This window comes from Anser anser (assembly GCF_964211835.1).
Source record: "Anser anser genome assembly, chromosome: 22".
Lineage (NCBI taxonomy): Eukaryota > Metazoa > Chordata > Aves > Anseriformes > Anatidae > Anser > Anser anser.
The window spans coordinates 6,419,657-6,447,570 of NC_139743.1; the positions used below are offsets into that span (position 1 = coordinate 6,419,657).

Consider the following 27,914-nt stretch of genomic DNA (forward strand, 5'->3'; position numbering starts at 1 on the left):
CTAATGACCGGCAGCTCAGCAGCAGACATTTTTGTGTGCAAATGCTTTACCAAGACAGCAAGGATGAGAGGCGTCTTTCCACCCAGTCTTATAATCTTATATTCTATCCCCTATAGGGAAACAGAAGCTGCAATACAGACTAAGCTTTGTTACCTGGATTACGAAGGTCTAAAGGTTGTTGCAGCTTCACCAAAGCTTGCTTGATCTCACACAGAGTCGTGGCAAGGGGGGAAGCTGCTATCAGGCCTTCCACCTCCAGCTCAGTCAGGTAAGCCAGCTGGGGATCTAAAAACAGGGGGACACTTATAACACCCGAAACTAGAAGAAGCTCTTCATGGCTGGATGACTGCAATAAACATGCTGCTGAAGGAATACTTCATTCAGCAGAGAGAATGCGTGTCTGGAAGCTGTGAGGGTCACAGAACTTATGGTGTAGAATTTTCCTGACCTCCTCATATTAACACTTAATAAGCATAGTGACACTCAATCTCTTCCCTCCAGGTGGTTGCTTAATCTAGAGGTATAAAGGGCTCTATGGGGATCAAAGATTCTTAGGTTCCCTCTTTTTGAGGAACAGAGGGGACAGAAGTAGCTTTACTAAACCGGAGAACTTTCCAGTTATCCACCTCAATGAAAAGAATTATGTGCGAGTAAAAATAGCATAAATGGGGAAAGGTAATTATACATTTGCTCTGTTGACAAAATACAGATCCTCTCTTAACCCGGGCTTCACTGAGTCAGCCTTCTATTGTGACCTTTGTCAAGTGGCATACTCACCACGTTCGTCATGTCCAGGGAAGCTGAAAAGAGCACCTTTTCTACGGAAAAGCTCACATTGCTGAAGCAGCTCACAATCCTGTGGGGTAAAAGAGGGCCCAAGAGTTAAAGAAATGGGCAGGTGGAAAAAAACAGCAGAAAGGTGAGAGAGGGCCCTGCAACAGACACCTGCAACTCACCTGCCCTTCCCCTACTTCTGCTTTACTTTCACTGGCCAGGCTGCCCAGTGAGGGTATAACTGCCAGCGCATCCTGTCCTTGGACCTGCTGCTCCATCTCTTGTTTCACAGAGATATTCTTGTGCTGAGCTCTCCTAAGCAGGATTTCCAGAGCTTTCATTAACTCCGTTGCCTCTTGCCACGGTGCACCTAACAGAATCCAATAAGCAATTAAATTGGACTTCTACAGAACCATCTGTCAAGTTGTCATCACCAGAGCAAAAACAAGAGCAGGAACCTTTCTCTGAAACTTCTCCCCGATAGCTTCAAGATGCCTCCTAAGAAGATGACCAGACACTGCCATACTCATTAGGCTTGGACTTCTGGGAGGTGCTGTAACTCTGTGCTCACCCATGCCTAAGCTGACAGACCTGTATTCTGTCAACAGGCTGTCAACTCTTCAAGAATTACAACACTGGAAGACACAAGCTCATCCGTACGAGACATGCCTTTTTTTAACCATTCCACTGTTTCTTCCTTCCCGCTCCACTTCTCTCTTGCTCTGGCCTTTCTCTCACCTGTGTGCCCTACTGCTTGGAAGTTGCTGCTACAGTGCTCATCACATGGTTCAACGCCCACTGCTGCCCAGCTGCTCTCTGCAGGTTTATGCCCACAAATCCTTCGCTTGGCAAAGATTTTCTGGCCTCCAGAGTCCAGTGCTTGCACCATGTCCTGTTTACAACAAAGTAGTATTTTACTTTGCAAGCCTCACAATCCATTCATTTCACTGTCTTGCTCTCATATCAAAACAGAGACTAGCACAAACTATTTTATGCTAGGGTACAATAAAAAAATTAGTGTACAATAAAATTAAAATAGGGTACAGTGGGGAGTAAGACCTATCATTCCCCACTTCAGGGGAACCATCCATCTCACAAGTTTCACAGTTCCAAGACTCCCCTTCCCTCAATTATTTCTTCACACTGACCATGAGACCTTGAATCTGCTGTCTGATTCCATTGTAAAACACCAGCACGTCCATCCTGTGTTTTGCCAGCTGAGATGCCAGGTGCAAATTCTGATCCTCCAGCTTATCATACAGGGTGCGAACACTGAAATCCTCCAGATCTCTCACTGCAAAACACTCTTCTGAAACACGAGGTAAGTCTCAAGCTTGACCACTGGCCACAAATCTATTCTATTTCCGCCCAAGGGGCACTGACTATCCATAGGAGGTAACAGTGTTTTGTGTACTGAGAGTAAATACCATGAATAGGCAAGACATGTAAGAAAAGGTCTCATTCCCTAGTAAGGGGGAGGATGACGGAGCGTTACTATCAACTTCTAACTTGTCCAGTAAACTGTCAGGGTGCTACTTCTCTACCAGATTTGTAGCTGTGAGTGGTAGTTTCTCCATGAACTGTTCTCAGCACCACTAGATAGTGCCATCTACTGGGCTCCTGAACATCCTGAAATTGCCAAGATGAGGTCATCGAAGGCCTTTTTAGGCTCACGAATCACATGCATTCAGAGAATAGAATAAACATCAGAATAACCCAGGGAATTTTTTTAAAGATCTTTTTTTCTTCGCTAATCACTTGAACCCACTCTTGCTCCAAACTATTTTTCAGAGCTAGCCACTTGTCCTCCTACCTTCTAGGAAAAAAAAACGCTAATTCATTCCAATGATAGGAGGTTACAGTCCCCAGCTGAAGAGATTAAACGAACCTAAAATAAAAAGACGTGTGTGTAAATGTCTACATACAAGTGCAGAGCAGTAAAAGTGCCTGTGATCATGTGTGCACATATTTCTAGGTGAGCAGGTACCAAAATTATCATACCAGGCTAACAGAAGACACAGAATGGGGAGTAAGTGGTAAGAAGGAATGGGAAAACAGCTGGGGATGGCACATCACTTCACCTTCCTTATGTGCAGCTCCTTTCTCTTCAAAGCCAGCATCTTCTCCAGAACCATGAGGGCCAAGTGTCTGATAGTACTGCAGGCTAGAGGCAAGGACAGAAGTTGGTGAAGGGCATCTCTGTGTCTGACATACACATTCACCCTGGTCAAATCAGACACTGCACTATCACTACCTTAGTTCAAGCAGAAGAACATTTTTTTTTTGTCTAGATTCAAAACAGAGGAAGCCTAGGTCAGGTAGTTCTTACAACAGTACTCTGTGCAGAGGGCATGGTAGAGCTGCCATACACTGTGCTGAAAGAGAGCTGAAACACTGCTGGGGAACACCAAGAAACTTCCCACGCAGCCAGAAACTCAATCTATTATGTTCCTGGCCAGGAGTCCAGCCCTGGGGACTGAAGGAGTCAGGAAGTGCAACAGGACAGGATTTGGTACTATCGAGGTGTGGGCTGCTGCTTATCTACCACCCAAAGGCAGCTTACCTGTCTTTAAGAAGGACGTACTCTGGGGAGATGTGTGGCTCACCCAGGCTCCTCCACCGTGGCTTCCAGCTCTTCAGGGGGTTAAGGATGGGGACAGTGGGCTGTAGCACAATAGCCAGGGTTGTCAGCACCACAATTAAGAAGCCCAGAACAAAGAGCACCGCTGGGGAAGCCACAAGGGATGGCAAGAAGTGAGAAACATAGGAACCAGTTTGTGTCAATAGCACTGTCTCCCTTTACACTTTACTAAATGCTCTCCTTCCCACAGAAACCAACATTTAGCAAGTTTCATCTTCATTACACAGGCTTCTGCTCCTCCCCTCCCTGATCTGGTACGCACAGGCAAGGAGACAAAACGTTTTCCATGCAGGCAGTGAAGAGAACCAAGACTCATGCTTTCATTTCCATCATTATGCTGTCCTCTCTCTGAAGGACAAGAGACTGGTACAGGCAGAACACTTACAGAGAGGTAGGGCTTTGGGAAAAGACCTTAACTGCCCTTGTGGTTAGCCTTTAGTGAACTCTTAAATGATGCATTTAATTTCAGTTTAGTTTATCATGGAAACATACTGACACTTTCTGCTTTCATGCCAAGGGAAACAAAGCCCTCAATTACTTGAATTCTTCAAGCAGGGTGTGGGTAGAAACACAACTGCTCCTTCCCTCTCTCCCCCTTCTGCTCCTACACAAGCAGGTTCTTGGCTACAGAGCAGTGAGCTTCGGGAAGGAAAAACTGACGGGGAAATGGATTAAAAACAACAAAGCCCGTGGATTGATGGCGTTTCTTAAGAAATGCTGGTTTAAACACACCCAAACAGGTACAATGACGGTTATGTCAAAGCATCAGAGTTCAAGATCCCCCAGCATTTTGGCTGTACCTGTGATAGCAGCCCAGTTAGGAGCTAAGTTCAGGTCCTGGTGCTTCAGAACCCCGTGTCTGGCCAGCTGGATCAGAGAAGAGGGCTGGAAGGACACATTTCTGGGGCTGCAGCCCACATTTGCTTCATTTACAGTCACAATCAAGAAGTGTTCCTGAATGGTCCTATCCCTGAACACATATGTCCCAGACTCCAGAAAAACATGGGCAAACCTAAAAGGGAGAAAGAAGGAAGGCACAGGTTGATCTAAGTGTCCTTTAGCCTGCAGCAGTGATGACAGTTAAGTACATGGACCTGAACACACCAGACTTCTGTATTTGCACATGCTGTTTGCTGCCAAGGACCTAGCAATTATGTGAAAGACTCGCTCTCAATTTCTGTGCCTAACACATGCACTATTAGTCACACCAGATATTACCAGGAGATGTTGAGGTGAGTCTCCTGGACGAGGTGGTCTAGCCTTCGGAAGGGTCCAAAATCCCAGCTGGGGTTGCTGTTGTAAAGATGCTGCTTCTGATAAACTGGGTAATGGCTGGATGTGCGATCTGGGAACAGTTCAGCACAATGTCAGCAACTTTGACCCACTTCAGTTAGGAGAGCTGATGGTGGTCTCACAAAGTGCTTTGTGACTGCATTTGCTTTACAGGGCCATACAGCGTCAGCTCCTTTGTTTGAACTGTGCTTTACTACCCAGCAAACACACTCTTCTAACAGAGGAAATATATTATCTATAGCCTACAGAAATCCAGTCAAAATGTAAAAACACCAGATGAGTCACTGGCAGAGCCTAGACTAATGATGAGGAATCCCTTGAAGGCAAGACAGCCTGGGAGGTGAAGGAATGTGCTCGTACATGCAGCGCTACCAAAAGTACAGTCACTGCTCTGAACGCCGATATATCCACAAAGGGCACACAGACCCAAGCAACACTCACTGTGAGAATCGATGCTAAGCTGGAAAAGGATTGTGTCTCCTGCTTCCAGACATACCAGTGGGTTAGGGACAAGGGGCAAAGCATGGGTATCTTTGAAGAAAGCCCTCTGCACTTGATGACCTTTCTGTAGCACCTGATCTGATGAAAAATCTCCTGCCACAAGCAACAGAAAAAAAATAAGAATCAACTCTGGAAAATGAGCAGCATGTGATAACACCCAGCCCTTGTCAATGCAGAACTCTTTTGTATCTGTGGATGGTCTGAGCACACAAGCCCAAATTCTACTCTAAGTGACACTACCACGCACCAGGATTACACTGGAATCGAGAGCCAGCACACATACTAACAGATTTGTCACCAAAGGAAGTTTACTTTTAGCAAATTTGGAAGGCCAAAATCAATCCAAAATCTTAATTTGACAATAAATACCCTCTCTGTGCCAACTTGCTGTCCTCTTGCTGTGCAGACTTGAAAGTAAATTGACAGCTGAGCCCGGCTGGGACCTCAGTTCACCCTGATGTGTTCTCAAACCTTACCTGTGAGAAATGCATCCAAAACATCTGTGCTGGAGACAATAAAACCTAGCACTCCACCAGGGCTAAACAGAACCAAATGCACCCGCTGGCTCTTCTGCACATGGTCGTCTGGGCCCAGAACATTTGCCACCTCCTATTAAAAGCAAAGGGGAACACTGATCACTGACAGGATCAACCCTGGGCTCAGACCCTGGTTGTGATCACACCTTATATTCAGCTGGGTAAAGTGCTCCTAGTGAGGTTTCTTGCCACAGTTCTGGACCTGTCATTTCTCAGGAAGGCACCATCCTGCCTGATCAGTATTCTGGGCCATGAGACATAAGGAGCCTCCCTTCTCTCTGCTCACAGCTTCATACCTTTCAGTACCATCAGCCCCCAGGGGTCTCTTTATGTAACTGTCATCTCTAAGGGCTCTCTCCAGGCTCTCACATGATCCACACTTACCCTGACTTCTCCTTCACTCATCCTCAGAAGCAGCTCTCTCTTGATGCCAAATCTCAAGGAGATCCGTGGGGCTTTCAGCAAACACAACTGGTCACAGAGCTCCTCAGCTGAGACATACTGCTTGCAGTGACATCTGTACAGCAGAAAAAAGGTCCTGCTTGCTTATGATCCACGAGCAAACAGCTACAAAATACTGAGGGTCAGGCTAGCCCTGGTATCTTACAATCTACACAACAAGTGGACCTACTCTATAGTCATGGAAAACAGGATAAAGCAAGCTCGCAGTCCATCTCATCCAGTACTGTGCTTGTTATTTAATACTTCTTCCTTAGCACAAGGACCACACATGATAGGCCAAAATGTGATAGCCCACTCTCTACCAGGGATTAGTTACAGTCTGGAGTAGAGGGTCATGTATCCCTCCCCAAAGTTCTGCCTTGATAAAATGGTTGAAAGCAACAGAGTATAATTGTAACACACCAACTGTCTGTGCTGTGCATGTCAGGAGGAGATTCTGCAATACAGAAGTTCATTCATGAAGAGAAAAAAGCAGCATATGACAAGAACTAGTTTCAATGCTTCAGTCAGTGTTAGAAGGGGGGATAAGAACTGGTTTTGGTTCTGTTCTAACTCTAACAAAGTCATCATCCACTTGAGGTGGGCTTAATCTGAGATATGTGGAAGAGATCTCCCTCAGAAAATGTGAGTTTTATCCACTCTTACATCGTCACTTGGTGGCCATTCTGTTGTCTCCACCCAAGCATACAGAAATCACTAGGTAATTTTAAATACACAGGAAGAGGAGTGAGGCCAATGAACAAGGACTGAAGGCCAGCATCTCCACACAAAGGAACTCCAACAATGGAAAGTTTCTCAAAAACATCTCCACAGGTCCTACCCTGGAATTACCTCATGGGCTCCGTAACTTAGCCAGTCAGAACTAATTGTGAAGTGTTTCTTAATGAGAGGCTAGGCTGAGACTTACATGCCCAGCTCTGCATTAATCTCTCCACCTGCAGGCCCACAAGATGGAGAGCAGTCATATTGCTCGGGAAAAACGCACTGGCGTGTAGATGCCAGACGAACCTCTCCAGGAGCACAGAGCTCATCCACCTAGAAAACCAAGACATCCAATCTGTGAAACCTGACAAGCTCTAGTGTTTCAACAGAGAAGCAGCATCGCTGAAACCCTCCACTCATCACTGATGTTCAACATAATGTCAATCCAGCAACGGTTGCTAAATGACAACTTGAAAAGCATGAAGAAAGATCACAACAATTTCACTTTCCATCCAAATTCCTCAACCAGCCCTAATGGAGGTTTCCATAGTGAAAATACAGAGGCTTAAATTCCTGCATCTGGCGTCTGAGATGCTTAGCTTCTCCCCCTTGTCCTAGCACCCAAGTATCTTTTGCCTCCAGCCCTCAATGAATTTAGCCTTGCAAGATTCTGTGAAAGAAGACAAATGCCATTAACCCACAAGGAAGGGCCAAGGCTAGCGAACAAAATAGCTGAAGTGCTTGCTTGTGTCTGCAGCAGCTCAGTGAACTGAACTCAGATCGCACACATCCACAGACTCAGAACCAGCACCAAAAGCACCAAGCTACTCTCCCTCTCCCGTGTGTCATGCAATAACTGTTTTGAAGCCAGATTTTACCTGAGGTAGGCAGTCTTGATCACTGTTGCCGTCAGGGTTTTCCTTGCCTCGCTCGTCGTAGTACATGTAACCTGCCTGGCAGATACAGGAGGCATCTGACTGCTGGAAAGCCCGGTTCAGCCCACGGCAGGTACAGCTGGTAGCACCTTAGAGAAGGGTCGGATTTAAAGTGGAAATCAGGGTAAGGAATATAATTTGCAAAAACTGTGCTCACAGTAAAGGAGCAGTTCCTGTGCTGAACACTCTGGGCAAATCACACTGCTTGTTTTAGTCACACCTGGAGTTTGCTGTCCCTCTAGCACAGCAGAGTTAGGCCAACAGGAAAGCCCGCAGGAGCCTTTGCTCCATCAGCACAACCATTTGCTGCAGTGTCCATTTAACAAGAAATGCAGAAAGGCCCAGCTGGGAATTGTAGCAATGGCATTTTGCCAAGCCCTGTTAATGTGTAGGCTAAGCCGCCAGACAGGATAAGGACCCAGCCAAGGCTGCTGAGCTCCTCTCTGCAGTTTCTCTGTGCCTCAAGACTCTCAAAACCGCTTGGCTTGAAATGCTGGAAGAATACTGCACAACACATGGAGTAAGGCATATGCATTCTCTACTGTACTTAGCTTCCTCCCCTACGCTTTTTCAGTCTTTTCCTGCTTTATTACGGTCCCAGTTAGACATGGCTATAGTGCCCAATTTTGGCTCAAAACCACAACTACACTTACTGCAAGCTCTGCAAAGGCAAAAGTACTCCACTGCTTTCAAAGCAATGATAGAACACAAATTAGTAGGGCTGCTCATCTATTCCTTCCTTTGAAGGAGATGAAATCAAAACCCCTTGGCTAATAGAAGATAAGAGACAAAAGAAAGCTTTGAGAAGTCAATCCTCCTTCTTCCAGGTGGGGCAGGAAGAGCAGCTGGGCCTTGTTAGCACACACAGCATCATGAGGATCCCATGTCTTGCAGTCCATGGGGAAACCACATGGAGGAATCACTTTTCTGGGTGATTTTCTTATTAGATTTTCTCTCAACTGCAGGGCAAGTTTCACTGACAAACAGCAACTCACCAGGCTGCGACGAAGAAGAGCTGCCACAGGGAAAACAGGCAGCCTGTGCAGGAAGGTGGTTGAAGGTGCCAGCAGGACAGGCCTGACAATCCTCTACTTGCTTTGCAAAGTTGCTGCTTCCATGGGTCCCTGGGGGACAGGGAAGAGGGGCAGATGCCAGGGGAGGGCAGTAGTAGCCGCTGGGACAAGGCTTCTCCTGGTAACTCTCACTGCCTAGAGAAAGTGGTGGGGTTATCTCAGATACAGACACTGTTTATGGAACTGAGCAAGTGTTAAAAGATAGACAGAAACCCCCTTATTTGTTCCAGTTACAAATGAACACGCACCTTTATATGTTACATGCAAATATATAAAAACACATACACATACAGACATGTAAAATTAATCACCATTCAACATTTTCCAATTTAATTTATTTATATTTAAATGTCTTGACTTGTTTGTCCCAGTTCTTTGGACAAATCCAGTGGCCACAGTGGGTAGGCATGATCTCCTCCACGCTTTACAGCATGAGCTAACACATCACTGAACTTAACAGAGGTTTCCAACCAGGGGAGACCTCGAAAAGCTTGTAAAGCTATTCCCCTCCTGCCCAGCAGGATCCATGCAGCACTGGCTGTCACACCACAAGGTTTGAACACCTAGGTTCACACTTCTGGTAATATATTAATTCCTGGTCTTGTAGCTGAGTCACAAAATTGGAGGAAAAAGGGATCACAGGGGCCAGAGAGATCATCCCCTCCACCCACACCAGGGATTTAAAACTGTAGAGGATCGAGAGCTTTGCCCATACAGACCTTAGAGCTTTCTGGTTACAATTCAAGCTACTTCTTGTACTACTTCTGCTTAGCAGCCCCATTTACCTTGTGGGCAGATGAAGCCTGCTGGGCAGGGCTGACAGGGGGCAGCGCTGGCAGAGACGTTACGATAGCTGCCTGCGTCACAGATTCTGCAGAATTTCTCAAATGAATCCCTTGGACCGGGCAAGCTGAGGGCCATGAATCCTCCTTCACAGGGCAGTGGATGGGCACTGCCTGGGGGGCAGTAGTAGGGAAACACACACCTGGAAAGCAAAACAAGGCAGGAAGAGAGGAGAAAAGTCTCTGAAAATGTTCTGATTTCTGGACTCAATCACCAGTGCAAAATTAAAAACGATTCTCCTCTGGTTCCGGGCTTAGGCTAACTCATACAAATCATAAATCATCCTATGCAGTCCTACCAGTCACCAAATCCCTAACTGTGATTACGAAGATACCTTTGCTTTTGCACAATGCACAAAAACTGTGGTTGAAGCAGTAACTCAGGTTTTATCACAGGCAGATTTCACAATATTCAGAGTTTTAAAAAACCCTTAAAGCTGGCTCCACCAAACACATGAAGTACTTACAGCTGCTCAGGGCTATTGTATGTTGACGAGCCTTCAGGACAGTAATACCCAGCAGGGCACACGGAAGGTACGGCTGTGTGAGCACCACAGTATGACCCAGGTCTGCAAGGCTTTGGATTCACTGAACCTGGAGAAAAAGGGGAACCAGAGACTGATTTATGTGACATTCCCAGAACAGGAGAGCATGTGTTGGGAAGACAGTGAGCAAGATGCCTTTATCAAGTGTTACTGTCCATAAAAACTCCACTTTTTCTATTGCTTACTAAAGGACATAGATCCTTTGCAAACCAATTAGCCATTTAGCATGAAATGCTAACACACCTGAGTATCTAGCCCTGGATTACTTATGCCCGCTGTGCACTGTTCACCTATCTGGACTCAGAAAGAGCTGGAAATAAAGAAAACCAAGGTGCATGTTTACATCACCTGCTGGGCATTCAAAGCCAGGTTTACAAGGTACTCCTTGGCTGTTAGGTAGCCCCGTGTGTGCTGGGTCTGGGCAATAGTATCCAGGTGAGCAGGGACCACACTCTTCCAGTGATTTTGCACCCGGCTGGCTCCTGGAAGTACCAGGTGGACAAAGGAAAGCGTCCCCTTTACCAGGGCACCAGTATCCCAGGGGGCACGGATAATCCTCAAACCTGCTTAGACCTGTTAGAAAGAGAAAAGAATGAAGAAAGGGAGGCTGAATGGCCAGGAGGTGTTTTAGAGAAGAACTCTAAGCTCACTGTGAACATGAATTACCTCTCCCCTTCCCTATCTCATCTTGGGGAGTTTTGTAATCCGCTCCAGTGGTGGGAGAGGGTTGGCTTTCATCTGGCACTTACCTGATAAAGGGCAGTGATAGCCTGGAGGACATGGCTGGCAATCTGTCACACTCTGAGCTCCGGGGTGTTTGCGGTAAGTGTGCGGAGGGCATTTCTGAGGTGCAAGGAGATTGCTTTGGTCACTGACGTTACCTCCGAGGCAATAGTGTCCTGAGGGACATGGATAGACCTCTGAATCCCCTAACAAAAAGAAAACCAAGGTTATAAGAGCCATCTTTTCACTGTAATTGGAACACTTTTCTTCTGTTTCCTCCCTGGGTCCTTCCTAAACTACCACATGTATGTCTATGATCCACCTCCACAATTTCAGCCCCTCTTCTGGCAGATGGCACACAGAGATATTTGCAGACTGGCTTTGGTCTTACGCTCTCCTACATTTCCATCCTTTGACAGAACAGCATATCATACCAACAGTGTTATATGACTCTTCTCTCCACAGACTCCAGAACTCATCAGCAGAGACAGCGTGTCCCACTGCAAGGACTGTCCCACAGTGCAGTATCTGATACCAAAGCTAGGCTGACCAGATTCAGGGATATGTACAGCTCTTGTGAAAAGCAACTCTCATTCCCTCCCCCTCATCATTCCCCCAAGTCCCAACCTGCTTTGCACCAGTGGCCGGGTGGACAGGGCAGGCAGTCTTCTCTCCGCCCAGCCCCTGGAACATCTCTAATAGTATTGGAAGGACACGGTATGGGCACCTCAGAGCCCTCCAGGCAATAGAAACCTACAAAAATGGATGGGAAAGAGTTGCAGGTGAAATACAGAGGCCCTCCAATGGCAAAAAAAGAATTCAGCAAGTCTCCTGTTGATGAACAAGACACAGCTGTTAGTATTCTGTGCCTATAGAGAGCCAATCCAACAGCCTTCAGACTCTTCCGGACTGGCAGCTTAGCACCACAAATTCAAGGTGGTATATTTGGTCAGGATGTTCAAAAGACGTAAAAGCAGAGGACGCTAATGAGCAATGACAACTTCTAAGCAAGTATCATGCAAGGTAACAGGTGCTCCCCAGTTAGAAATAGAAACAACTCACTGTTCTACAATTTATACACTTCTGAGAGTCTCCCTTACCTGCAGGACACAGCCCAGCACAAACCTGACCCCAGCGGCATCCAGACAGAAAGCGCCAGGAAAAGCCAGGGCCCTGTGGAGCAGACTGCGAGCTCCCAGCAAGGCAGAAGTAGCCAGCAGCACACTTGCCCTCCAGGTGCCCATGCCTGGAGCAGAGAGAACAGGAAGAATTTATATAAGACCTGCTGATAATGACTTGGTACATAAACAGAGCAGTTGTTACACTGATAAGAGGGAGAAAACAGACCCATTTTTGCCACTTAAAAAACCACGTAGATGACTGGAGTGAGCCAAGCACTTTTGAGTTCAAGTTCCATGAACGTGGGCAAATTGCTTTACATGAAATTGTGGACGACTTTCCACTGGACTGGACTTTCTGGATAATTTTCTCTTTTCACAAACACTGCCTACATCTCTCTTTCAGGTGCTCCTTTACCTTTATTACATCATGGCAATGTCAGACTGCTTTGAGATCTCTCTCCAAATTCACAGATCCAACATCTCTGTACCCAAAAGCTGTGTCTGGGCTTATACTTAATTCTTTGAGAGAGAGGAGATAGAGAAACCGGGAAGAACTTAGCATTGACTTATCAGCACAAAACAAGGATGCCTAAGTGCTTAAGACAAAGTGAAAAAACACCAGATTGAAATGAACGGTCACTACCTGCAGTAGTGGCCAGGTACGCAAGGCAGGCATTCCTTCTCATTCCAGAGGCCAGTCATATTTGGAGGAGTAAAGGTGCCTTCAGGACAGGTCTGAGGAAACCGTGTGCCTGAAAGGGAGAACAAAGGAAAAAAAATAATTAGGAAGACCCCTGTGATCTGACATGACTCTAGAACCATATCAATGAGTAACAAACGACGCCCAAGAAGGCAGATGGCACTATGTCAGATTTGTTGATTGTCACTTCCCCATCGCCTACCCTACAGGAAAACAAACACAGGGCCTGTACAAGTCTGGGGCCACAACGAGGCATGCAAGCTTTGAGTCCTCAGCATAGCCAGTGTGCCAGCTTCAGTGTACCTGTGGGACAGTAAGAATGCGGTGGGCAGCGCCTGGGGTCTCCTGCCACCAGGTCCTGGCAGTAGAATCCTCTCTGGCATGGAATGCAGGACGCGGAGCCCCTGGCCGGCTGGTATTCCCCAGGAGGGCACGGTGTGGGGTGGGCTGCCCCTGACTGGCAGAAGTGACCCTGGCAATGACAGAGAAGGAAGAGGATTGCATGGAGACGGTGGCAAACTTGGGGTCTGCGTGAAGGGTGAATCCCAGCATTAGCAAAGCCTGGGGCAACACTCCCTGTGGATGCAATCAACATTTCAAACAGGCCTGTAAGATACTCTGCTGCAGTGGAAGACACACACCTCCTGCCCAGAGCTGAGACACATCTCTTTCACTACCCAGACATCACTCAGCAGTACCTTAGGGCAAAGGAATGCTGTGGGGCTGAAAGAGCTGAAGTTTGCTGGGCAATAAAACCCCTCAGTACAAGGTCCTGTTGGAGAGCTTAAACCAAGGCTAGCACAGAAAGACCCAGGATCGCACGGCACACAGCTCTCTGGAGAGGTTCCACCTGAGGAAGAAAGGAGAACTCCAGGTCAGTGACAGCGGACATGGAAGCATCTCCAGGACAGTCACAGTTTTATAAGCATCTATTTGTAGCGATAACACATCGCCATTATCAGGCTTGGCTGAGTGTATCAATACCCTGCAGTGACCAAGGGGCAGCCCCGCACCACAGCTGCCAGAAACCAAGACCCTGATCACTGTGGACTACAGGAGAAACCTGGGGGTGAAGTCACACTCACCTGTGCCGTTGTTCAGGGTCCCAACCGGGCAGGCGACTGGGAAGGGAGTTCCCTCTGGACAATAGTGCCCAAGCGGGCAGGGCCCGCTGAGGGGGAACCCAGGTGTCCCGTGTGGAACAGCATCAGTGGCTCCCCCCTCACAGTAGTACCCAGCCGAACACAGACCTGCCGTGGGAGAACAGAGGGGGTAGCCGTGGCACTGGTGTCAATGAAGAGGATGGAGGCACCTCCTCAAAACCTCAGATGTAGGCAGATAAATCAGAGGAGAGAAGTTGAAGCCCATCCTTGTCCCATGTAATCACCCTGCTGATACCCTGCACTGTTCACCTTTGGTTCATCTCCTCTCTTCCCCACTACCTATGCCATCTATCACTTCCTCTCTTTACTTGCACTGACCTCAACTGGTATTTTTTATTATCTAAATTCTTTAACTTCTTCCCCAGATTTTGTTTTCTGTGAAAAGAGTTCTGCTTTTCTTCTCTTCATGTGTCCCACCTTTGCATTTTGGCCCAGTAACAACCACTCTGAACAAACAAGAAAGTGGTGGGGGAGGGAGGAGTGGTATATAGGACAGAAAGAAGACCAGTAAAAGCATTAAGAACAAGGAAAGAGGGAAAGCAGAGAAAAATTAAGGGACACTAGGAAAGTAATGCAGGAGGAGACTGAACACCCAAAACAAATGCTCAATTAAAAGAACGAAACAGAGAAATGACTGATAGGAACAGACAGGATATGAGAGCACCCTCCAGTACTACCCCTGTTCTCTGTGTTATGACTTCTACTTCCTCTGATTCCTTCAGCCCTGAATCTGTGACCCCTCTGGTGTGGGAGGTCTGCTATTAAACTCACCATCAGGTTCCCAGTTAGCATCTCCTCTGCAGTACCTCCCCACAGGACACAGCTTACAGGCGGTGAGGGCCAGGGCCCCCTCCAAGGCGTTCAGCGTTCCCTCAGGGCAGGGCAGGGGAGCAGCAGTCCCTGCTGGACAATAGTAACCTGTGCATCGAGAGATGAATGAAATATTGCTCAGAAAAGAAAGGAGGAAGAAGCGGGAATGCTGACCTTGCTCTAATTATTGTCAAATATGGCATTCCCTGGGGTGAACCACTGCTACGGTCAGGCAGAAAGATGTTTGCACGATTGTTCTGATTGCATGACAGGGGATTTGCTGCACACATGCACTGCTTACCTCTGGGGCAGCTGAGTGGCTCCACGGTGGCAGCACGGCTGCAGGCCGTACCAGCTGGGCAGGGGAGGCAGACACTCGCCCCAGGCATAGGGCTGAACATGCCAGGCTCACAGGGCAGCTCTACCCCGGTGCCAGCAGGACAGTAGAAGCCACTGGGACATCTGTATCCATGAGTCCCATCCAAAGGGCAGGGAGCAGAGCTTCCCTCCAGGCAAACATACCTATAAGGAGAGAATTCAGTCCTGAAGCAATGGGCTCACAGGCTGTTCATAGATAATAGATGTGGGAGGCACTAACCAAGAACCAAAGGTCTGCATGTTAAGAAACATCCCTTTAAATATACATTTTATTTCAGTTTGGACAACAATTGCTCCTACCCCAACCCAGCAGCTGTAAATTACTGCCCACCTGATAAACCTAGTAAAAAGCTTTTTTTTTTTTTTTTTTCCACTAAGCTGTCTGGAAAGTGTTCTTGTTCTGGAAGAAAAAGACTTTAAAAAATAAGGTTTCTATTTTATTTCAAAACACAGGGCCCAAGTGTTCAGTTCCTGCTGTTTTTGCTTAGTCTCATTTTGTCTTCGATCTTCTTGTAGGCCTCTGCCTTCATGTGATCTATTTCTACATTGACTCTTCCTATACCACTCCTCTGCCACATACTCACAATAAATAAAGATGAGGAAATATTAAAAAAATATTATGGTTTCCAGAAGCTAAGCAACAAGAAAATGAGATCCATAGTCCTACTGTATGCTGCAGGTGCAGTTTCTAAAGAAGAAACAATTCCTAGTCCTTAAGACAATGAGCAAGTGTAAAAGGAACAGCATTAAGCAAAAGAACAGCAGAGCTGCCTGTCATGCTTCCCCACAAGCAAGACACACTAGGCTGAGTAACAGGCTATGAAGCTGACAGATTCTACATGATAGATGTGTTGGAAAGCAGCCTGGACAAAACACAAATTGTACAGTTGGAGCACAAGAGCTTCAAAGATTTTGTAAGCCAAGGGTCGTTTATAATCACATAATGTTCATTATAACCCAGGCCAGAAAACCTTCCCCAGCACTGTTGCAGCCAGGCTGTCACATCTTCCTAAAGTTAAAGGAATTCTTAGGAAGGCTTAAAATTTAACTAGGATGTGGTAAATACCTCTTTTTCCCAGGAAGTTTGCTCCTGCGGCTAATTGTTTTAGTTCTTCCAAACGTAGCCCTTACTTCTAATCTGGGTTTAGCTTCAGCTTCTAGCTAGATTAAAACTGCGTTATGATTTTCTCTAGTAGATTGAAGGGCTGTCTGCTATCACAAATCTTTCCCTACTAAATCCTGTTACACCACGCTGAAATCACTTCTAAGCTTCTCTTTCACAGATTAAATGAACCGAGCTTCTGCAGCCTCCTGCTCCAAGGCGTACTCGTGAGACGGAGAAATGTTGCTAACAGCACTTTTCTGCTTGCGATACACAGACTAGGACTGCTAGCTTGCCAGTGGTTATTGCACCACCTTGTGGGAAAAGAGATAAAACACAGAACAGGGAAAAGGATGCCCAGGTCAAATGCTCATCAAGTATAATTATGAGACTAAATAAGGGTTCTGTAATAAACTGAACCTAAGGGGAAAACAGTAAAAGACCATGTATAAGGCTGGGACAGAATGTGAGGCAAATGTAGAGGCAGAAGGAATAGTTTTGACGCCATTTAGTGAGATCACCAAGCAGATGCTGTATAGACAACCTGGAGGGCTAAGAACAAAGTCTTTGCAGTTTAATTAATCTTGAGTATAAATGTTTGCACACAAGAGACTGCTTTAACCTACAGTAATCCTTTCAGCTGTATTTTCCCACTAACAAGCGACTTTCTCACCGCACCCTGCGTTACACAGCGACATCTGAGCCAGATCAAACAATCCTGCGCCACTGCAATACCGTCCTGCTGGGCAGGGCTGGCACTGCTCTTCTGCCTCCAGGCCCGTGACAGCAGAGAAGGATCCAGGAGGACAGGGCAGGGGATACCCTGTACCAGTGGGGCAGAAATGCCCGACGGGACAGATGTCATTACTAGGCACACCAAGGCCAGAAGATTCCACCTGTGTAAGAAAAAAAAAAAAAAACAGAGAAAGAAAGCAAAAATATTATTGAAACAAACTTTGGCACCAAGTACTACAGGGATAGGTTCTGGAAAGGTTATGTATGAGCTGAGTCCTGCAAGCTTTCTGCCCCTGAAACTACATGAAGACCACAGCTGGCATAAAAAGGTTGCTGGAAGTGTTGGCTGCTGAGCCATGGCTATCTGATCACTGCTGTCATCATTTGGAAGAGACCTTTGCACGCTCCAGTACAATCTACAGAAATGGAGGTCTGGCCAGAAGTTGTTAGCAGGCAGCTACATGTTCCAGCAGATGTTAAGAGCAGAACGTTAGGCTACCTGGGGAGCTCTCAAGGGCAGCAGTAGCAGGCAAGAGTAACTCTATACGGAGCAGTACTACTTGGAAAACGTTACGCTAGAAGCTATGAGATTGTGACAGTCCAGTCCTTGTCCCCAGGAAGCTAGCCTTACTCTGCTGCTGCCCAGCACTCACTCACCCTGTGTTTGAAGGGCGCTGGGCTGGTGGCTCCACTGGCACAGTGATAACCTGAGTAGCACAATCCAGAAGGCTGGGAAAGACCCGGTGCTGAGCAATACATGCCTAAAACGAACAGAAAAGCAATCTCCATAACATGGCCTGCACAGAAGACTGGTGGAGGAGTCAGTAACCTGAAGGGAGAAGACACATTTTCCTGAGCTTTTCCACATGTGCCCCCTGAGTTCCTCATGCCATGTCCCTGCTTACCTGCTGGGCAGGGCTCGCAGTCAGAGCTACTAGTGGCACCAGCCCTGGGGCCAAACGTTCCCTTCGGACATGGATACTGTGCACTGAAGTTGGTACCTGGCAGACAGAAGTACCCAGCAGGGCACAGCTCAGGAGTACGTGCTCCAGAACCTACGACACAACGGAGAGCATCTTGCTCAGGAAATATTACAAGACATGACAGGCAATGTCGTTCCCTATCAACATATTCAGCCTTCCTCCTCCTCTGTTAGTTCAGCCAGACGCAGGACATGGGATTCAGGATGTGTATTCTGATGTAGTTGTTCAGATTCCTGTTGCAGTAATTGGAGAGAAACAGCACTTACAGAGGAACTGCGCTTCAAGTGCGATTCATCTCCCCCTAAGGCAGACATCTAAAATAAGAAAGATGAATTGCACCCCAGATGTGCCTATTTCTTTCCACTGACTACAGAGGAAGGACAAAAATCTAGCTCAGATTCAGATGTCTACAAAGGAGCAGTCTTAAGTTTTATTAGAGTAATCCAATCTAGGGAGTAGAACCATGCCTGTGCAGTTATATTTCTTGTGTTTCTTGTTGCATGCATGAGCTGCCAGACAGGAATAGCTTCATTGTATTTTCCTGGGCATTGAGTTTCTTTCCCCGCAGAGAGGAGAAGGATTTGGCTTCAGCTTACTCTTTCAACGATAGCCTCAGAGTCTTAGAAATCTGTTTTGGCTTCCGTTCTTGGCAGAACCTGATGGAGCTGCCTGCACGGTCCAATCCACGTAATACTTAGCAGAACCTTAAAAGAAGTAAGGAAGCTACGGCACTCAAAATCCTTTTTGTCCCACTAAGTCTCAGAGGAAGACTCGGCCCTTAGTGACATGGGATCCCTTTTTGTCACAACACACAGCCCCCTCACATTTGTTAGGCTGTTCACAGAAGAGTCCAGCTGGGCAGAGTTTGTGCAAGTCCTTCCTCTCCTGTAACTGACAGATCCTGTTGCCGCATGGTACAGGAAAGGCGTATGTTGTGGGGCAATAAAAGCCTCATGGGCAGCAATAGGGAATGGGAGTAGTAGCCAGGTGGACAGTAGTAGCCCACAGAACATGGTCATTTGGAAGTGATTTTTCCCAGTCCTACAACGAGAACAGCAAAGTCTTTAACCATCCTTTACTGATCAAAGACAACAAGAAAACCTTCATCTCCTGTGAGAACAACCTCCTTCAGCATATACCTTTAACAAGCATCAGAAAGCAAGAATTCTCTGAAGTTCAGCCTCAGACAAAAAACATCTTAGCAGACAGGAAAGTCAATTCTGAATTATATGCCTGCAGAAAACGTGGGCTTCCAATTAAAATGCTCAATCATAATTTTGGAAATCTCAGTTGTGGTTCCAGCTCTGCTATAAACTTGTGTAAGCTCAGTTGAGCTATTTCTTTTCTACTGCTTCTGTTTCCCGCCTGACAAAGGAAAAGCCTCTTCGTCTCAAGGAAGGGGCGGGTGAATTTAAACTACCAGAGTGACCTCAAACAAACATATTGCACAGACAGATTGGGAGAACCTCTGAGAAGGAGCAGCTGTCTCAGAGCACAGCCCCTGGCTGCTGGCCAGTACCAAGGACCTGTTTGCCTGGCTATTTTCTTTCCCTGAGGCACTGACTATATATAAGACATCTAGAAAGGGTGTCTGAGCCAAGGAACAAAGAAGGTGTAAAATAGCACAAAGTGGTCTGTGTGAGCTGAGACTGCTACGGAGAACCCAACAGAAATGTTGGAAGAGAAATGGCTTAGGGCATTTATACCTGGTGCACGTCCTGCAGAAACCTTCATTAACCTAAGAAAATATTGTAAGCAATAAAGTTGTAAAGGGTACTTATCTCACTTTACATTGTGTAACCCACACATCTCAGGTACACCAGCAGACACCCACCACTACAGAAATACCCAGCAGGGCAGAGCTGGCAGTCTCTTGTCTGCCATTTTCCACTGTCAGAGTTGAAGTGCCCAGGACTACAAGGGACTGGGGATTCAGAGCCTTCAGGACAGTAGGAGCCAGGGGGGCACTGCTTATGATCTGGCTGTGTGGACCCAGCATCACAGAAATAGCCAGCATAACACAATCCTGCAAGAAAGAAAAGCTTCGGCATTAGGATTAAGCACAATATTAAAACCAAAAAGATGTTAGGTACACGTGACACACACCTGAAACACTGGTCAGGCCCTCTCCTCGGCAGAACCTCCCCCCAGGGCAGGGCAGACAGGCGTTACGGTAAACCATTCCAGACAGAGGCAAAAACGTGCCAGTGGGACATGGCTCTGGCTTGCTGCTGCCTGGCGGGCAGTAATGGCCTGCTGGACAAAGGCCCCCAGTCTCATCACTGACTGGGTTTGGTATACGCGCCTTTGAAGTGCAGTAATACCCAGGCAAACAAGTACCGCTTGGGGACACGAGTCCTAAAGAGAAGAAACAGAAAATCAAATAAACCAGTGTGTTACCTAATTCACAGCTTCTGGACTAAAGAAACCAGACAAGCCTTGTCATTCAGAGTCTGCTGATCTGTGACTACCTCTGTTATTTAAAAGCTAGATCTACAGTCTCCGTATTTTCTAACAAAACTGATTACCAGAGAGCCAAAGGCCTGAACAGCTTTCTAGATCACCTTACAGAAGAGGCTGATAAGATCATGCACCCATTTCTCCACTAAGAGACAATCAAGAACAAATAAGCCCAAGAATCCAAGCAACTTGTCTTTTCGTTTAGTAATCTATTCAAAAACAAACCCCACCTTAACCTGCCTCTTTTACTAAACTTACAGAAGATAGGTTGGCAGAAATCTTTGTAATGACTGTAAGCAGTCTCTAGTCAAGGGGTCCCAGAGACCACAGCAAACGCTACTTGAAAGTCATACAAACTGCAGACAGAAGGAAGCTTCATTCATCAGTGAAACTTTTTAACTCTCCTAGACACAACACAGTTAGGATTGGCCATCCACACGTGATCCCTACCTGCACTGGCACAAAACATGCCTCCAGGACAAGGTCTGCAGTCTCTCTGACTTCTTAGTCCAGTCTCGTTACTGTAAGTCCCCACTGGGCACGGGTACTGATTGGCAGCTTTTGTGCCTGAGAGGCAGTAATATCCTGCTGGACAGTCCGTTGGTTCGATTATCCCATGGGAGTTCTCTTGAAGATTGTCTGGGTGGTCCTTTAGGGCACAGAACCTAACAAAATAAATAAATAAATAAATAAAAATCCAAGTACTGCCACAGACCATGCTTTCCCTCTTTTCTAAGGGACTGAGAAACCCTTTCTGCACAACACTGGTAGTCTAAGATGATAAGCCAAATTGCTTGAAATAATACAGAGAGCTGAGATGCAACCTGTCAGGGCCATTTTTTCTTCCCTGGCAGACACACCTACCAGGACAGATCTTCTATTCACACAGGCTGAAGTACAGAAAAGGACATAATAATGGGAAAGGCGATAAAAATACAGGAACAAAAAGAACAGCCACGTGCATCAAATGATGCATCACACAGAGCAGCCTAAGGCAGATGGAAATGACATGCTAATTCCCAAGGAAAGCATCAAGATGAAGAAGCAGATCCGTTCCACTTACATTCCTGCTGGGCATGTTTCACACTGGCTTTTACCAGCCTGGTCCTGATATTTCCCAGAGGGACATGGTATGGGCTCAGGGCTGCCAGAGGGGCAATAGTGACCCACTGGACAGAGATAGTCTAGGAGGAAATAAAAAAGGAATACGTCTAACATAACTGCTCTGCTTGTGGCCTGGAGAGCTGTACAGTGTCATTGGAGGAACCGTCACTACAAATCTAAAACTGGAAGGTTTAAGATAAAAGCTTTATAAAAATCCATCAATCTATTAAACAAAGAAACAAACACACAAAAAAAACTACCCCAAAAAGCCACCCTGGGTTTGTTAAAAGCTGTGCTGAACACAGATCTGAGCAGTGAGGCCCATGCTCTGCACTCTGAACACAAACTTCACTTATCACTGAGCTGGGCTTTTAAATGAATGCCTGCGCAGACTCGTTGCCCTCAACAGCTTTCAGAAAGCTGAAGGGGCAGCAGCCTCTCTGCACTGCTGCATGGTCACTAACTTCCTTCTCACAGAGCTCCTGTATGCTTTTGACATGGCAGGATTTGAGTTATACCTATCCCTACATTACCTTTATGAAATGGAGAAGCAACAATCACATATAACCTTCTCTCTTCCTAGCTCCTTCCAACAAAGCTGAAAATGTCACAAGGAATAAATACCTCTTGAGATATTTGTTCAACTTGTTCTTTGTCCTGGTAAGATCCCAGTAAACAATGCCTATTTTCCTATTAAATTTATGCACAATTACCAACTATTTAATCGGTGTTACTGAGTAGAATTTTTGGAAAACATTTTTTTATTACTTAATTAACTAGCCATTTTTGAACATAACTTGAAATTTTAACTAGAGGTAGATTTTAAAATCTTGCCATCACAACTCGTTTAGGTAAAGAATGACCCCAAAGATTCCTACCTGAGTGCTGACCAGATACAGAGCCCTCTGGGCAAAACCATCCCTCTTTACACAAGCCCTCTGGGGAGCTCTGACCGTGCTGAGAACAGAACCACCCTGGGAAACAGGCCTGGCAATCCTGTGCTGTCTGACCACCGCGATAAGCCAGGAAGGAGCCTGAAAATAAAGACACCAAAAGCACATTGTCCCATCATCCTCAGCCCTGCTGGAATTGGCTATGGAGAGAAGTACAGGCTCTTCATGCATCAGCTTTCCGGCTACACTAGTCCCAGCCACCTCTCATGTAAGATGCCAAAAAGATGCTGACTAGGAAGGAAATCAAAGGGACCATCCTGCACTCCTGTAAGAGACATGGCAATGGTGTACAGCTGTAGGTAGATGGCAATGTTCCTATGAGAAAAGGCTGTGAGAGGTTGGTATGGGTGCTGGCTGAGGTCAACTCCCATTTATTTCTGGTCTAGTCTCAGCAGAAGAGTCACTTGCTTAATGTAACTATAGATTTAACCAAGAAAGAAACAAACATCTGAAAGTCTTTCTCATTCAATTTAATTGGCGGTCTCATTAAAGGTGATGTTGGAGGACAGCTCTCACTGTGCAGGGAGAGCAGCAGAGACTTACATGTGCTCAGCTCACCGTGGCTGTGTGACCTTTCCTTCAGGATGGCTCAGGAATGAGCTTCCCCCCCACCGCTGCACAGCAGCACGTAAGGCCACAGACTGAGGCTGTTGTGTAATTACTGTCTGAATGCACATTTAGGGCTGATGCTTCCAATACAACAGCACCGGATTAGAGGCTAAGCTCTCGTGCTGACAGCAGCTGCCCCTTGGGCAACATAAAGGCACGCTTCAGTGCAAAATAACAAGGGGCTGCAAAACAATGGCACAGCCACAGACGAGCTCAGCAGCTCACAAAGCACTGGGAAGGGAAATGCTGGTATGCAGCAGCTGCTGTCAAACCTACCTGGGGGACAGGGAGATGGAGAGGAACTTCCTGCAGGACAGAAGTGACCTCGAGGACAGATGTTCCCCACTGTACCACCCATAGGGTTTGGGAGCGTGGAGCCCCCTGTGCAGTAGAAGCCAGCCTCACAGGGACCTGATGGAGCTGCAAGCTCTGCAGTTGCACAGTACAAACCTGAAGCAGGAGGTAGAAGCAAGACCCTCAATTTGAGAGACACCACAAATGAAATACTAATATCACAAGATCGGGATTGCCTAGTGGTTTTGGCAAAAGGAGAGTGAGTATGTAAGATAAATAAATAAACAAAACAACTTGTGCAGGGACAAGGGTGTTTCTCCTACCTGGTGGGCAGGGAATAGGAAGGTATGAACCAGTAGGACAAAAGGTTCCTGCTTGGCACTGCCCAAAAGATCTAGAAGCTGGAGCTGCCATGCCTGCTAATGGAAAGAACAGAGACTGAGCTGAAAGAAAAATTGCAAGTGCTTTATCTCATCTAAAGAGACCAGGAAGAACAGAACTAGAGCACAGAATTAAGGAAAATAACAAGAGAAAGCAAGACATACTGAAATGGGCGGGTTCTTTAAGTGACTCTGTAGTACCACCACCTCAATAATAATCATCACACTTGATCAATCTCCCTTGTACCAGAATGGTTTCCAGGAAACACCGGTTTGCTTGACATGGATCCAGGTGGACAAAACCATCCAGGTGTGCACAGTCCATCTGGTCTCTGTAGGCCTGGCTTGGAACAGACCCTTCCAGGAGGACACAGCTGGCACTTGGAAGCATCCCAGATATTTAAAGCTTCACTGTAGGTTCCAGGAGGACAAGGATACTGAGAGGCAAATTCTGTATTCCTGGGGCAGTAGTGACCTAGGAAGAAAAGATGAGTTTCATAAAGGTTAACAGATGCTGGTAATAGCCTGGGAAGAACCCCCAGCTTGCACACACAGCTTTCGCTTCATCTCTTTCTGAGAAGGACTGAAACCAAGCTATGATGGTGGGCCCATCTTGCAATTTATCTCAAGTGTGTGATGCCTTCAGCACATCAGCACCATAAAATGAAGCTGATGGGTGCTGAGGATTAGCAATAGTTTTAACAGCAACCAGTTTTCTAATAACATCTCGAAGTATGTTATAAATGTCTACTGCCAAAACTATCTCTGCTATGTTATACTTATGTTATACTTTTTTTTTTTCACATTCAGACAGAGGAACTGAATCACGAAGGGGTTGTAAGTTTTGGCCAAGGTCATTGATTTGTCCAGTGGAAGAGGCTCATGATCCATGCAACATGGTCCAATGACAAATCCACTATTAGAGCATCTGTTAATCCTTTAAATGAAATTTCCCTGAATGAGTGGGTAGGTGCAATCAGACCCACCTGCAGGGCAATCTGTGTAGTTTGTGGAAGCAGTCTTACAGTAAAAACCTTCTGGGCACTCCAAACACTGTGCCATACTCCAGGATGGGTTATAACTCCCTGCAGGGCAAGGCTGGGCTCTGCTGCTCCCCACCACGCAGTAATGTCCAGGTGGACATGGTCCTCCAGTGATTGTTATCTTTGATGAAAAAACACCATTGTTACAAAAAATCTTTCCATACCATTTACACACTCAGAGGGCAGCTTTGCAAAAGAACTATGTCAGATTCTAACAGTGCGAAAGTCTGCATTCATCACTTAGTCTTTAAGGCTGCACACTTATTCTTTTCCAAGACAAGGGATCTGAATTTTGCACACAACAAATTTCGTTGGGCTGGCCATTTGGAAACTGGCACCACCCTTTCCTCTTTGTTCATAGGCTGCAGAGAGCTGTGGCATAAACCCACTGTCTTCTTGAGTTATCATCTATAAAAATTCTTAGTGTATTTTGCCTATAAGGAGGGCTGACAGACGCAATATTCTAATCAAACTCACGCATTGCTGACCTCTGTAATTCTTACGTGATGGCATTCTGTGCTGCTCTGCAGCATCAATATGCAAAAATAGAGATATTTTTGGTCAGCCCTTAGATTTAAAAGCTGCAAGATGGCCACGTCTATTTTGCTGTCTCTAGCCCCTCACTATCTCTCATGATCACAAAAACTTTCACCATCAATGAAAAAGATTTACCTGATACAGATGGTAATAAGGTAACAGATAGTTTGAGGCAGGGCAAAAGAAAAAAGGTGACCTTATGGTGCTCAGTTCAGGTACCACGTTTCACAATATTTACATCACAAGCACAGCTTACCCTGGGAGGTTTAGGAGAAATGGCTCCTCCACTACAGTAGAATCCAGCTTCACATAATCCAGTTGGAGATAAAAGTCCAGTCCCATTGCAGAAATACCCTGAAAAAGGGACCCAAAAGCACCACAATGACATTGGCCAGGCAAGACAGACAACAGCAAGTATGTAACTAGGGAACAATCACTCAGCCATCATGTTTGGTCACCCACTTCTATTCTCCTGAAGATGCTTTCACTGAGAACAGCTGCAGTTCAGAGGTTACATGCCTGAACAAACAGCACTCTGCATCATCTCAGAGCATGAAAGCACGTAGAGAAAGGGTGGAAAGTGAAGATCGTAGCAGAAGTTTGCACCTCACCATGAGTATCCTATTACATAGTAAAGTGGCAGATTCAGTCATTCTGTACTCTACTTAACATCTCTCACCAAGACAACTGTTGTTCACGATTACCTGCTCTACAATCACAAAGTTTCTCAGGAGCCCTAGAAATGCTGGAACCTTGCTAGTCCTTTCTTTCAGTATTGTACCTCCATCGCAGAGGAGACAGTCCGCAATCCCAGTATTCCCAGTTGAGTTGCTGTAGTAACCAGAAGGACATGGCTGTGGAAAGGCAGTGCCCGCAGGGCAGTAAGCTCCTTTGGGGCATGTGTTCCCCAGGAGCCCATCCGTAGGTGTTGGACTAGAAGCGCCTCCACTGCAGTAGAACCCAGCCCAGCAGGCTCCTGTAACGTGCGACTGCCCCGGCAGTGCACAGTAGTGCCCTGAGAAAGCAATGCATTGGCATCAGTACTGGCAGAAAACATCAGAAAGCTACTGCAGAGAAGAAGATAACATGCCTACACAATCATGAAAATACATACAGTGAAGTGCAAAAGGATATTCATTTCGATGATTCAGGAAAACAAACCAACCAGCAGGTGATGTCTAGTGACAGCAGGCTTAATGAAAACTAGGAGATTTCCTTTTTTTGTACCTCTAAGTTAGGCATGCAGCCTAAATTAATCATCTATTCTCCAATCAGATGTCTGTACTAGAAGAATAATCCGACCTCTCTTCCTTCTCGCCTGACCAGACAGCCTACCTGATGGGCTTCACCTAGATTCCCAACTTAAAAGTGGCAAAAATCTCATGCTAAAATCATATTTGCATTGAACAATGCAGTGCTGCATACGAATACTGTTTCAAAAGCTGTAGACAGTATAATCAATTTATAAGATCTTTTGCCCAAGGTAATTTAAGCTAATTCTTAGCAGGGCATGATGTCGTGGCCATATTGCTTCTGGTTTTCATCTCACTTGAGTACATCTGCACAGTGTGAAATTTTGTCTTCTAAGTTTCTTTTACATAGATCACCTTATTTAAGTTTATAAAGCATTACATAAGGTACCTGTGGAAACATGGAGATGACAGTCTCCCTGACAAGTACTTTCTCCCACATTTTTCCATATAACATCTCTTTAAGATACATTTTAGATTCAAGGACTAACTCGTTTTCCGCTTGTTCTCTGAAGTGCTTGACTCCACTCATACCAAGGAAAGGAGCAAGACAATTGCCAAGTGTTTCCAACTCCAGTTCTGGCCATGGCTTTAGAACCCCTAAGGATCAACAGGCAGCTGAATATTTCTCTGTCTTCATTTCCACGTCACACACTGGGTGTGGGACACTGTAGCCTGTCATTCATCCACTGAACCATGAACATGCTACTAGCGAAGCTCAAGAACATGCAAAATACATTTTCATAAGCTGTCCAGTCACCGCCCTGAGATACGCTTACATGTTGTTTACCTGGGTCACAGGGGGTACAGTGAGACAACAGGCTGCTTCCATTTTGTGGGTTGTAAGTTCCCTGGGGACATGGAAACTGAGTGGCAGCAGCAGTACCGGTAGGGCAGTAGTGGCCAGCTGAACATTCATTCTCCAAAAATGAAGAGGAATTTTTGGGGCAGAAGAACCTAGTCCAAAGAAAAGAAAAAAAAAAAAAGAGTTCCAATTAAAAAAGGAGGGAAGGGGAAGAATTTCTAGCACTATTCTATCCACAAATACCTGAATAATGACTTAATGGTGGCAGAAGCTAGTCTAATATGGCTGCTGCACCGTGCTGTATTGACCACAAATGAATCCTACTTAGGTATATTGCTACATTCTTAGTTGTTTCCTCGTATGCCAAATTGATGGCATAATTGCAAAAGCCACAGAGACGTAATTTTCTTAACTTGAGTCATAACACATCTAGGCTGCGAATCATCAACTTGTAAAAGTT

At 46.1% G+C, this 27,914-nt stretch overlaps 1 protein-coding gene across 7 annotated transcripts in view; it reads right to left on the bottom strand.

The window, feature by feature from the left end:
* The window catches only part of LOC310885368 (uncharacterized protein), a 138,819-nt gene that overhangs the window by 28,930 nt on the left and 81,975 nt on the right, over positions 1 to 27,914 (bottom strand). For all 7 annotated transcript variants that reach the window (XR_014574750.1, XR_014574751.1, XR_014574752.1 and 4 more), the window contains 42 exons: positions 27,440 to 27,606; positions 26,181 to 26,414; positions 25,656 to 25,753; positions 24,806 to 24,983; positions 24,067 to 24,294; positions 23,763 to 23,858; positions 23,422 to 23,595; positions 22,462 to 22,617; positions 21,543 to 21,663; positions 20,930 to 21,144; positions 20,126 to 20,377; positions 19,854 to 20,045; positions 17,942 to 18,091; positions 17,694 to 17,797; positions 16,980 to 17,197; positions 15,123 to 15,343; positions 14,783 to 14,929; positions 13,934 to 14,098; positions 13,547 to 13,698; positions 13,152 to 13,320; positions 12,792 to 12,900; positions 12,128 to 12,273; positions 11,655 to 11,780; positions 11,054 to 11,233; positions 10,653 to 10,877; positions 10,227 to 10,353; positions 9,703 to 9,902; positions 8,840 to 9,052; positions 7,788 to 7,933; positions 7,115 to 7,242; positions 6,130 to 6,262; positions 5,686 to 5,818; positions 5,150 to 5,302; positions 4,634 to 4,760; positions 4,216 to 4,427; positions 3,338 to 3,500; positions 2,856 to 2,938; positions 1,923 to 2,083; positions 1,513 to 1,666; positions 957 to 1,144; positions 778 to 856; positions 154 to 285 (listed from right to left, as the gene is read on the bottom strand). Coding sequence is in view for 1 of the 7 variants with exons in the window: in XM_083808650.1 (XP_083664776.1) it covers positions 154 to 285; positions 778 to 856; positions 957 to 1,144; positions 1,513 to 1,666; positions 1,923 to 2,083; positions 2,856 to 2,938; positions 3,338 to 3,500; positions 4,216 to 4,427; positions 4,634 to 4,760; positions 5,150 to 5,302; positions 5,686 to 5,818; positions 6,130 to 6,262; positions 7,115 to 7,242; positions 7,788 to 7,933; positions 8,840 to 9,052; positions 9,703 to 9,902; positions 10,227 to 10,353; positions 10,653 to 10,877; positions 11,054 to 11,233; positions 11,655 to 11,780; positions 12,128 to 12,273; positions 12,792 to 12,900; positions 13,152 to 13,320; positions 13,547 to 13,698; positions 13,934 to 14,098; positions 14,783 to 14,929; positions 15,123 to 15,343; positions 16,980 to 17,197; positions 17,694 to 17,797; positions 17,942 to 18,091; positions 19,854 to 20,045; positions 20,126 to 20,377; positions 20,930 to 21,144; positions 21,543 to 21,663; positions 22,462 to 22,617; positions 23,422 to 23,595; positions 23,763 to 23,858; positions 24,067 to 24,294; positions 24,806 to 24,983; positions 25,656 to 25,753; positions 26,181 to 26,414; positions 27,440 to 27,606 (6,755 nt within the window). In the remaining 6 variants the exon portion in view is untranslated. The remainder of the gene's footprint in view (positions 1 to 153; positions 286 to 777; positions 857 to 956; positions 1,145 to 1,512; positions 1,667 to 1,922; positions 2,084 to 2,855; positions 2,939 to 3,337; positions 3,501 to 4,215; positions 4,428 to 4,633; positions 4,761 to 5,149; positions 5,303 to 5,685; positions 5,819 to 6,129; positions 6,263 to 7,114; positions 7,243 to 7,787; positions 7,934 to 8,839; positions 9,053 to 9,702; positions 9,903 to 10,226; positions 10,354 to 10,652; positions 10,878 to 11,053; positions 11,234 to 11,654; positions 11,781 to 12,127; positions 12,274 to 12,791; positions 12,901 to 13,151; positions 13,321 to 13,546; positions 13,699 to 13,933; positions 14,099 to 14,782; positions 14,930 to 15,122; positions 15,344 to 16,979; positions 17,198 to 17,693; positions 17,798 to 17,941; positions 18,092 to 19,853; positions 20,046 to 20,125; positions 20,378 to 20,929; positions 21,145 to 21,542; positions 21,664 to 22,461; positions 22,618 to 23,421; positions 23,596 to 23,762; positions 23,859 to 24,066; positions 24,295 to 24,805; positions 24,984 to 25,655; positions 25,754 to 26,180; positions 26,415 to 27,439; positions 27,607 to 27,914) is intronic.